This window comes from Aotus nancymaae, unplaced genomic scaffold (genome assembly GCF_030222135.1).
Source record: "Aotus nancymaae isolate 86718 unplaced genomic scaffold, 86718_ANA_hifiasm-v0.15.2.pri h1tg000007l, whole genome shotgun sequence".
Classification (NCBI taxonomy): Eukaryota; Metazoa; Chordata; class Mammalia; order Primates; family Aotidae; genus Aotus; species Aotus nancymaae.
Window position 1 is genome coordinate 48,654,588 of NW_026988418.1, and position 12,054 is coordinate 48,666,641.

Here is a 12,054-nt window from a genome sequence, read left to right on the forward strand (position 1 = left end):
CCCTAAAGCCTAAGGACTTAGGAATAAGACAGAAAGGAAGACATGGATTAAACTAGTTTATAAAACATCTACAGTCAAAAACTTAATCAGGGGTATACAAGGAAGGAAAAGGAGAAGTAGATTAGACAGTGAGCCTAGGGAACAGTGAATGACTGATTGTCCAGAATAATGCTGGCAGGGTTTTCCTTCTGCTAGTCAAGTGAGCAAATTCTTCTCTCCTTTCAAGTGAATAGTTAACTGCTCGTTTGCTGGTAAATATACTGATTTAGCTACTGAATGTTCTGTAGCTGGCAGAGGCCAAAAGGAGGTAATGCAGGAACCTGATTTGTCTGAGACTGTGTGAAGAAGTCATGCACAGAAAAAGCTGAAGAACTTTAAGAGGCTTCTCAAATTATGCTGGAAGCAGTTGGGTTGGCTTCTCCACTCAGAGAAAAGTAAATTTCAAGTAAATCCACTCAATTCCTTGGGTTAGGAAACACTTGTAGATACAAATGTTATGTAAATTGGAAACAGAACACATATAACCTACTAAAAATGTTTCTTTGAAAACAGAAAAAAAATGATCATCACAATAATTTCACAAACATTTAGAAATACTCTCAACATTTGCTTCAAAGAGAGTTTTGGGAAGTGAAAGTTAATTTTTCATATTCCTCTGGCTTGAGAAAAATCAACTAATTAATGATAGTTATCTATCTATCTATCTATCTATCATTTTGTCCATTTAGTTTGGCTAATATAAATCTGAATTTCAGACATGATCACAGAAATTTTACCTTGACAGAGAGATGTATCAGATCAATTAATTCATCAATTCATTGCTAAAAGCTAATTATGTACAGGGCTCAGACCCAGACATTGTACAAGAAAGAAAGAAGACATATGCAAAGTGGAGAGCGAAGACACTACACATTAAAAAAACAATTAGCGGCCAGGCGCGGTGGCTCACGCCTGTAATTCCAGCACTTTGGGAGGCCAAGGAGGGCAGATCATGAGGTTAAGAGATCGAGATCATCCTGGCCAACATGGTGAAACGCTGTCTCTACTAAAAAATACAAAACTTATCTGGGCCTGGTGGCATGCACCTGTAGTCCCAGCTATTCGGGGGGCTGAGGCAGGAGAATTGCTTGAACCCAGGAGGCGGAGATTGCAGTGAGCCAAGATTGCGCCACTGCACTCCAGCCTGGCGACGGAGCAAGACTCTGTCTCAAAAAAATAAGTAAATAAATAAAACAAAATAAATAAAATAAAAAAACAATTAGCAAAAAAAGAATAACAATATTTGTGTTGAATGATTTAAATAATAATATTATTACAGGACTACAGGAGAGGGTAAGATTACTGTTAGTGGATCAGTGAAAAAGGGAATTTGAGCGAAATTCTGAAGGACAGATGGAATTTATGTAAGTAAAGATTACATAAAATTATAGGCAAGTAGAGAATGCTATGAGCAAAGGAATAAGACAGGAACCATAGGGAGACAGGAGATAACCTCTAACTCTGTAAAGCAATTGACAATGTAAATAGAGAGGGAAGAGATATAAGGCAGGGACACAGAACACTGTCAAAACAAATGTGACTCTAAAAAATAACACTGAATAAGTTCTACACAAAGTCTAATTTTAGCTGATTAAGTTAGTCATATAATATCCCTCTCAGGAACGAAAAGGATAAGAATTGACTTAAGCCTTAAGTCAAAAGTCAATTCTTATCCTTTTCCATTCCTGAGAGGGATATTATATGACTAACTTGACACCTCTTTATTGAATTCCTCCTATACACCAGGAACTTTGTGTTTGAGAAATTGGGGATATAATGATAAATATGAGAGACAAGATTTTATTTTCATTGATCCTACATTTTGGTGGAGGAAGACAAACAATAAAGAAACAAATATATTTAAAAAGTGACAAGAAAATATAGCACAAAATGTCATGAAGGAAATCGAGTATTATGGTCCAGAGTGATTGTTCTAGATCTATTTTTAGATAGGGCAGTTAGAGAAGGCCTCTCAGGAGGTAGCATTTCAGTTGAGATCTGAATGACGAGAAAAAGCAGAAGTGGGAAAAGACAAAGATGATTGTAGGAAGGAGGAAGAGAAAATAGATGTTTCCTCTAGGATTAAAAACAAAAGACATTACTAATTATCTCAATAATGCTTATTTTCACTTGAAATGGAATAGAAACACAGAGAACACTATTTAAATTTAGAAGCAAAGGGTATAATTTGAAATTACCTTATATCCCTCTGCTCCAGGCTCTCCTCTCTCTCCTTGTTCCCCAACTGGACCCTACAGAGACCACACACAAAACAATCACTTTTACAGATGGATCAAAGTATATGTGAATGCAGGTGATACAATTAGTGTGGTTTATTCTTTTGTCAAAAAATAAAAGCAAATATGTGATTTGTTTAGTTCCATTAAATAATTTCAAAATATTGAATTTCAATAACAACATCAAAATATGCTAACCACTGAATTACATAAAGAAATCTTATAACGATTCTACTAAGAAAATTATTGAAAAATGTGGCCCAATTAAAAATATGAATATTTTCACCTAGTGTGGTGGCTCACACCTGTAGTCCCAGCACTTTGGGAGGCTGAGGCAGGAGGATCCCTTGAGCCCAGGAGTTCGAGACCAGCCTGGGCAATAAAGTGAGATCCTGTCTCTATAAATAATTTAAAAATTAGCCAGACATGGTGGTACGTGACTATAGGCCCAGCTACCTGGGAGGCTGAAGCAGGGAATCACTTGAGGCCAGGAGGTCGAGGCTGCAGTGAGTCATGTTTCCACCACTGCTCTTCAGCCTGGGCAACAGAGTGAGGCCCTGTCTCAAACAACAACAGTAATAACAAAACAACAAAATGTTTCAATGAGTACAGTATATTATAAATGATGCTAAAATAATTTACATTTTTACTAAATGTTAAAATGATTGAAAAAGGTTTGAGTAGGACAGTTCAATATGTAAATCCACTGATTACGGAAGACTATGTTTAAGTGATCTTTTAAAAGATATTTATATAGTAAATCCTACTTTACTATTCTTCATGAAAAAGTGTATTGCTGGCTGGGTGTGATAGCTCATGCCTGTAATTCCAGTATTTTGGGAGGCTGAGGTAGGAGGATTGCTTGAGCTCAAGGGTTTGAGACCAGCCCGGGCAACAGAGCAAGATCCTGTCTCTAAAAAAATTAAAAAATAATAAATAAAAATTAGCTGGCCCTGGTGGCATGAGCCTGCAGTCCTAGCTACTTAGGAGGTGAAAGAATCACTTAGTCCAGGTATTTGAGGCTGCAGTGAGCCATGACTGCACCACTGCACTCCAGCCTGGGCAACAGAGGGAGACACAGTCACAGAATAAAAGTCTATTTAATCTGTGAAATTTTTAATTCTCAAGACATAAATTAACCTAAAAAATCACACTTATTAATTTTAATCCTTAAGCCAGAAATTAACCAAATAAACTCAGACTTACTTTTCCTGAACATTTCTAACAGAAAATATTTAATATAATAAATCATCAAATTATCTACTAGTAAATGAAATAGAAATATCAGCACCCACTAAGACCTTCCATCTGAACAAAAATTTAAATTAAAATTAATTGGCAAAACATAGAATTTATTATAGATCATTAATTGACAAATTTTAACTTACTCTTTTGTGAAGAAAGGTAAGAGACATAATGTCAATACCATAATCCTGGACTTCGCTTTAATTATTTAGAATCTTTGTGGTTTAAGTTTCATGCCTGTCCCATGTCTACTGGATAAAACTATTATTGTTGTGCTAGACTGTTAATATATTTATTACATTTTAGCTGACATTCTTTGATCCTAGCATACTTAAATCTGGGAAAAACAACCACTACTACTCCTTTTGCCAAGTTTTTTCCATTTGCTTGAACATTTTTACATTATTTCCATATATTTCCCTCTCTTAGTGGTTTAGAGAGACTAGAATATTATTTGACAATGAAGCTTACATATTCCTTTAGATACCTATATACCTATTGCCTTTATATGAGATGGCCTGATTTAATTAGAAAATTTTAGAATCTTTCCTATTTTGAAAACAAAGTATAACTTTCAACCATCTCCAAAGAGCCAGATCAAAATATCAGGAGTGACTACATGTTTTGATCCTTGTGCCTTAGGATTCTTTTGCTCTATATAATACTATAAGAGAAATAGAAAACATAGCCAATTGTATAATATTTCTATGAACTAAGAATTTTCATTTAATCCATTTAATTTACATACGGTCTTTAGACATTGTTTTAGTCAAACATGAACACAGAGACAGTTATTCAGATAATCAGAGCTATAATAGCTACTTTTTAGAAAACATAGTTATAGTTGCCCTTAAGATTTTAATTATGATACTACAGAGCAGTGATCTTTAAAGGTTATTGGTCTAATAACTGGTTAGAGGAGTTTAGAAATCACTTGGCAACTGTGTGTAAACTGATATAAGAAGTATATAGATAAGATTTTTTAATATTTAGAAATAAATTTGAATATAATAATTAAAGAAATATGTATCCTAAAATGTCTAGAGTGTTTAAGTTTTCTGATAATCTTTGTAAAAGTTATCATGCCTTAAGTGCAGAAAGTTAGATTTGGGAAGTCACTATATTAATTCTATATATTATGCTAAGAATTTTGACCTTTAATATTTTTCATATTAAAGACTTTCACATCATGTAGATTTTGTGACCATAAATACTGCTCTCCTATCAAACCATGTTATAAAACTAACAAAAGAAAACTCCTTGAAAAGATGTAATTGGTGTTGTGAATCTATTATATAATTTTATTTTATCTTCAATAATCAGAATTATTTTAGAAAAAGACCTACTGGTTCACCTCGAGGTCCAGGTGGTCCTAGGACTGTGCTATCTTCTCCTGGGTAGCCCTAAAATGAAAATAATGATTTATAAACAAAAACTCAATAAATAAAATAAACTTCAAAAATACACAACCTATTATTTTTTAATGTATTAGGAAATGCAGTTTGATTTTATCTTAAGCGGAAAACTTTGATGTGACAAACTAAGCATATGATATTTTATACAGAGTTGTAATTTGTACAAAGTTCTTCTTGGAAGTATCAATCTGCTTTAATTACGTAAGAAGCAGCTCAGAAATTTTCTTAGAATGTCAGGTTTTCAATGATATTATGAATTAAAAGTACTGCTGTAGTTATTCCTGAATCATCAAAAAAAATTAATCTTTAATATAAATAAGCCAGATGTGGTGGTACACACCTGTGGTACTCAGGAGCCTGGGGCGAGAGGATTACTTGATCAATCTGAGTTCAGCCTGGGCAACAGTCAAGATTGCTTGATCCTGACTCTCCTGCCCCAAAGACTCCTAATATAAATGTGCTATAATTAATTATTTAATCTAGAGCCTTACAATTTATTTAAATAATTACTTAATTTTACTTTTACAAAGCTCTACAGATTGCAAAGTATTTTCACAATATTATTTCAGCTCACTCTTGAAACAATCCATGGAAGATATTTTAATAATTTATTTAAATTTTAGCTCCTTCATATTTATTTTTTTCTTCCAGAATTAGTAAAATTTTCAACTTTAAAAGTACTTCTTTTATTCCTTGAAATTTCTCGATGCAGTCTTTCAAGAATAATTCATAAACTTAGGGTTAAAAAGCCAATATATATGCAAACCTTTTCTCCTTTAGGTCCTGGCAATCCAGAGAGTCCTGGTTGACCCTGATGGCCCTACAAAAGGATAAGTAGACATTTAAACATGCTCTACCTAAGTATTAGATATTGTACTATTCTGAAATGAAAAATAGGATTCACTGTCTAGAAGGATGAGGCCTAAATATGTTAGAGAGGTTTAACAGAGATTTCATCATAATTTGCATACTTGGGATATCATCTTTAATAAAAATGTTTTCATGGGAATATACTCTTTCAATTATAAATATTTACCCTGTACCCTGGAATTCCTGGTTCTCCCTCAGGTCCCATCAACCCTAAATGTCCCTAAAAAACAAAGTAAATATTAGTGAGATAGAGAAAGCAGAGAATTGTTTAAATCATTAGACTTGTACTCCTATTTTTTAAATTGTTACTTTTAGATTTTTGATAGTTGAAATTTGTCTAGTTTGAAAAGGGAAAGCAAAAATTAACACCCAAACTTTTGTCTTTATTTTTTTTTTTCTGAAAACAAAACATTCTACAACAAATGTCTTTTTGGTTTACTTCTGATATAAACATCCTTAATCATATCTAAAAAATACTTTCAGTTGTCAGAATCCTGCTGATCCCTGACAACATTATTGGAAATGTGATTTACATCTGTCAAAGTTTGTGGTAGTTGTGGGTCACTGAATATTAGAGAGTGCAACCTGAGAGTTTTTGACATTGTCACTACGGGATCCAGAACTCCATACTCATTGTTAGTTTCAGATGCTTTGATGAATATGGTTTTAGTCATGGCCAAAGTTGTTAAAATAGAAATGGTTGACAACTTACATGTTATAGTTACCCCATAAGTACTCTTATTATCAATGTTTTATAGATGGTGAAAAGATGTAAGTCAAAGATTAATCAGCAAATGCCCTTAGCCTAATGAATAGATTGCTCAGACAATTGAAAAAAGTTAAAAAAAAATGAAAAAGTCCTATATTTCATATTATCAAAAACATTCCATATTGACTCTCCTATTTGAGTCTCAAAACGAATAGAAGATGAGAAAATTAAGGCACAGAATAGGTATGAGACTTGCCAAATACCACACTAGAACCAAGTCACTGGATTCTGCATATATAGTATTTTCCTTTTAATCATACGATTTTACTATATTTGATGATTTCTTTAAAGTCCCAGTTCTAAAAAAGTTAACATTGCAACTATTAACCATTGATCAGTCTTAGTTGGTTTCATTGATCAGTAAATGAGTCTTAAATTTCATTGATCAGTAAATGAGTCTTAATTTACTGATCAACGGTTAATAGTTGATCAGTAAATTAAGAACAAGTTTCAGTCTAAAAAAGAAATTGCACAAAATTAATTTTAACACATTAATAAGAATTCAGCCACTACCTAGGTGAATAATTTAGACTAGAATGTAACTACACAGTATTCATTAGCTCAAGATGGCTGAATGACATATGCTTGTTTCAATAGTTGCATCCAACGAAAAGAGAGAGAGAGAAAAAAAGCTATTTATTTGTAATAACAACACTGGATAGTAAGTAAACGTCATTATTGGACCAAAATTTTGTAATCGGAGAAAGAAAACTAGGGCTGAAAATACGCAAAGAAAAAAATTGTTGCACATATGCAAATAGTCTTAAGGAAATTTCAAATGCTGAAGTCAAGACATGGAAGGGGCAGAATAGGTTCAGGTGACTAATCGGGGAAAAGAGTCAGGTATTCCTATTCTTCTCCTTGTGCTGGATAACTGATGGCAGCATTTGCTTAGAGGATAAGTGAAAGATTGTAGAAACTGTTGCCCAAAAAGCAGGCAGTGCTAAAGGCTGCTGCTGACTCCAAGTGACTTGTGGAGCCAATATGACAAGAAATAAAATGTGCAATTCAAAAAAGAAAATATGAACCTTAATGTATCTAAGATATATATGCAAAATATGTAACCTCCCCAAAATAAGTGAAAATAAGAGAAAATATGATGAGCAGACCTTAAAAACTGTTTTCAGAAATCAATGAATCAAATAGCAAGAAATAAACAGTAAGAAAGCTATAAGGATTTAAGAAACTTAGCTAACTACTTTATTTAACAGAAATACTTAGAACTGTTTATTAGCCACCCCCAAAAAAGAAAGAAAGAAAAGAAGAGAAAAAAAGGAATGCATAATCTTTTGACAAAACTTGAGTATAGTAGGCCTCAAATAAAAATTTAATAAGTTTCCTCAAAGCAGAAATCATATAGGTCACATCCTCTCGCTATAACACAATGTAATTAAAAATGAGCAATAAAAATTAAAAAATCTACTTAAAAAGAAAGATCCTTTAAGATAACTCTTCTTCAGGAGAAAACAAAATTTAAAATTGCAAGCTATTTATAAGCAAATGATGGTAAAAACACAAACATAAAAATATGGAAATATGGCCAAAGTAGCACTCAAAAGAAAACAGGTAGTTTCTTAACACATTTATTAAATAAATGGGCCAGACATTTAATTCAAGAACAGATTAATATTAAAGCATAAATTAGTGAAACAGAAAACCATTTAAAAAAAGTTGAGTGAAAAATAGACACTTTGAACTGACTAATAAAATAGCAAAATATTTGGCAAATCTGATCATGGAAAAGAATAGATACAATAAAACAGCATTAGAAACAAGGACATAACCACAGAAAAAAAATTTTAGTTATAAGAAAATGGTAATTTCAAATTTTACTTACTAAATATGAAAATATAGATAAAATAATTTTTTTAAAAAAATTCAAAATTCAAGAAGGTACAAAATTTGAAAAGAAAGTCAAAGATCTACTGTTAATAAAATAACATTAGGCTCAGATTGTTTTAACAGCAAGTTTTATAAAACCTTTGAAGAACAGAAAATATCTATGTTCCATACTATTACAGAGCACAGAAAAATATGAAAAATTTACCAATCCATTTTATATGACTTGTTTAACACTTATACCTAAATCCAATAAAGATAGTATACATTAAAAAAATAAAAGCCTATAGGTCTATTTTGCTTATAAATACAAATGCAAAATTTTTAAGATAAACTAAATGCAATATGCTAAAATAAAACTCTTAAATAAAATGTTAAAATAATTGAATCCATTTGCGTTAAAAGAATAATATAATTATACCTAAGTAAAATTTATCCTAGAAACTCATGGTTGGTTCAACTTTTGGAAATCTACTAATGAATTTTCTTATATTTACAAACAAAGGAGAGAAAGCATGGGATTATCTAAACAAATGTAAAAGTATTTGATAAAATTCATCATCTACTGCTTGTCAAAACTCTCATTTAAGAATGAAAAGAGGGCCAGGTGTGGTGGCTCACACCTGTAATCCCAGAACTTTGGGAGGCCAAGATGAGCAGATCACCTGAGATGGGGAGGTCAAGACTAGCCTGACCAACATGGAGAAACCCCATCTTCACTAAAAATACAAAATTAGCCAGGCGTGGTGGCGCATGCCTGTAATCCCAGCTATTCAGGAGGCTGAGGTAGGAGAATCACTTGAACCTGGGAGGCGGATGTCGCGGTGAGCCAAGATCACACCATTGCACTCCAGCCTGGGCAATAAGAGCAAAAACTCCGTAAAAAAAAAAAAAAAGAATGAAGAAAAAATTTCTTTAAACAAATAAATGGTATGTCTAAAAAACAATTGTAAACAACAGTTGACATTATAAGCATTAGAAGCATTTTCACTAAAGACGGGCCCACAAGACAAGGTTTTCCTCATCATGACTTCTATTCATTGCTATAGTAGAAGTTCTAATCAACGTAGTAATTCAGGGAAGCAAATAAGGGGAGGCAATATTATTTACCTAAAGAATCAATGAGAATCATCTACATTCCTTAAAGAGGCTGTAAGATCAAAATGTAATAGTACCAATAGCATCACTAAGTTAATGTAACAGAGAAAGGATTACATTGACACTGACAATAAAACTCAAAAGCAAAGCAAAGCAAAACAAAACAAAAACCAAAAAACAAAACCTAAGAATAAACCTAACAAGACAGATTAAAGAACAGAGATAAGGGAAATATTTTACTGAAGAATATGTAAGCGGATATGAATAAATAAAAAGACATATGGTGTTTATAGAAAGATTCAGCATTGAAGAAAATTGAAAGTTCACAAGAGAAAGTCATAGCAAGAATCAAACTATTTTGTAAAATGAATTATGAAGTATTTTCCCTAACAGAAGGTATCACAATAGTATAGTAAGTAAAATAGTGTTATATTGACCCAGAAATCAACTACCAGATTCAGAGAATAAAACAGAATAAAAACAGACCAATGAATATTTGAGAATTCAGTTTATGGTAACGATAGCATTTCAAAAAAAAAAGCAGAAAACAGACTGGCCACTCAATAAATGGAATTGGGACAACTGTCTATCAGTTTGGAAAAAATAAAATTAGTCTTCTATACCTCATATACCAAAAAAACAAAAACACAAAAACCAAAAAAACCTCTATACATCTTTAAGACTTAAGAGTAAAAATAAAGTTATAAAAGTATTAGAACAATATGGAAGAATAGTCTTATATACTTTAGGTAGAGAAGGCATTTCTAACAGAACAAAACACAGAAACTATAAGGGAAAAGACTGAAGAGTTGGACTATATAAAAATTAAAATGTTCTATACAGCAAAAGATATACAAAATTAAAAGATAAATTACAGAAAGAAAAAACATTTGTAATATATTTTGTAACATATTTAATAAAATTACATAAATATTTTAAGCATCTAAGGAGTGACTGCAAATCAATAATAAAAAGGCGACAATTCAATGTGCAGTATGTATGAATAGGCAACTTTCATAAGAAAACAGTGCAACTGGGAAAGTGTAAATAGAAAGAAAAGATACACATTCTCACTTATCAAACTGGCGAACATCAACAGAAGTAATATGAAATGTTGATGGTGGGAATGTAAATTTGGTGAAACCTCTTCGGAAGGTAGGTTGGGAACATATCAACCTGCACACAGGTCAAAGACAGAGAAATACTAGTAATTTAAATAAAAGAAAGTAAGAAAGGCCTAGATCACAGTAAGGAATGGAATACTGAAAATGAGCCTGAAGCAAACGTTCCTCAGACAACAAATGGATTATGCAATGATATCTAAGAAGCTTTATAGTGAAAAGCCTAGCACTTGTGACACTTAAATGGAGACTACACTAAATGGAAATACACAGGCATTTTGTAAAAAAGCTTATGAAACAGAAGACTCAATTAGATAATCTTTTAAATATTTTGCATCTCTTTCATGCTGTGACTTTCTGAACAGGTCTAAATATATTCACAATATAATTTTGAAAATATATGAGTTCAGAAGTATCATGCTATACTTGTTCCTAACATCATACAAAGTTCCTAAGATTAAAGATAGAATTAGATATTAGATTTATTACAACGGGTTAGAAAAATAATATCCAGATAAAGCAGATTTGTTTCCAACCAGAGAAAGAAAATCCATTTCAAGTAAACCTAATTTTCAAAGCAATTTGTCAACCATAATGGCATAGTTTTATACAGATATTAAATCCCAATTTTAAGTGCTGGCCATATAAAATTTCCTACTTTGGTTAGGAGTTATAATCTTATTTTTTAAAACCTCATTTCATATTTTATTTCCATTTTCAGTTTTTTTTCCCCCTCTCCTTGTCATGTCCAGAAACCACTAAGCCATTTAAGTACTGTGGAATGCTTACAATTCTCCACATCCCATGGAGGTAGATTATTTTCAATGGAACTATTGGCTTCTCTGTAAAGCTAATCAAGGGATGAAACTTTACGGGCATGGATACATTTCTTTCCCATCCACAGTGACTCAGTTCTGGAAGCAAATCAAATACTGACCACAGCACCTCTTGTTCCTCTGGCACCCTTAGGACCACTGTTCCCAATTTTTCCAGGGAAACCTTTGCTTCCAACTTCTCCCATGGGTCCTACTTGTCCCTTATCACCCTGCAAATGACATTAGTAAGAGAGACAAATAAGAAAAAAAAGTTTATACTTATATTAATTAACTATATGATATTCCTGAACAGCTCCTGAGGAATATTTGGTTAACAATATTACAGACCACCACTAACAATAATAATAGACCATCGCCACATAAGTTATTTTAAAAATAAAAGTAATTTTGGAAAAGGATTAAAAAAATAATTTTGACCAAACAAGCCGGGGGTATCTGGTGCTCATGTTGAGTTCCAAATAACCATTTAAAAAATTTTTAATTTTGCTATATACGTATGTAAGTATGCATGTATGTACTGTTACTATAAGAAAACATAAGCTCTTTGAAATGTCTGTTTCTATAGAGAATTTCAATGCAACAGTC

At 32.2% G+C, this 12,054-nt stretch overlaps 1 protein-coding gene across 1 annotated transcript in view; it reads right to left on the bottom strand.

Moving 5' to 3' along the window:
* Positions 1-12,054, bottom strand: part of COL24A1 (collagen type XXIV alpha 1 chain) — a 390,193-nt gene that overhangs the window by 95,902 nt on the left and 282,237 nt on the right. Inside the window, exons 39-43 of the mRNA XM_064372593.1 lie at positions 11,571-11,678; positions 5,973-6,026; positions 5,703-5,756; positions 4,868-4,924; positions 2,238-2,291 (exon numbers count right to left, since the gene is read on the bottom strand). Of these exons, the coding sequence (XP_064228663.1) occupies positions 2,238-2,291; positions 4,868-4,924; positions 5,703-5,756; positions 5,973-6,026; positions 11,571-11,678 (327 nt within the window). The remainder of the gene's footprint in view (positions 1-2,237; positions 2,292-4,867; positions 4,925-5,702; positions 5,757-5,972; positions 6,027-11,570; positions 11,679-12,054) is intronic.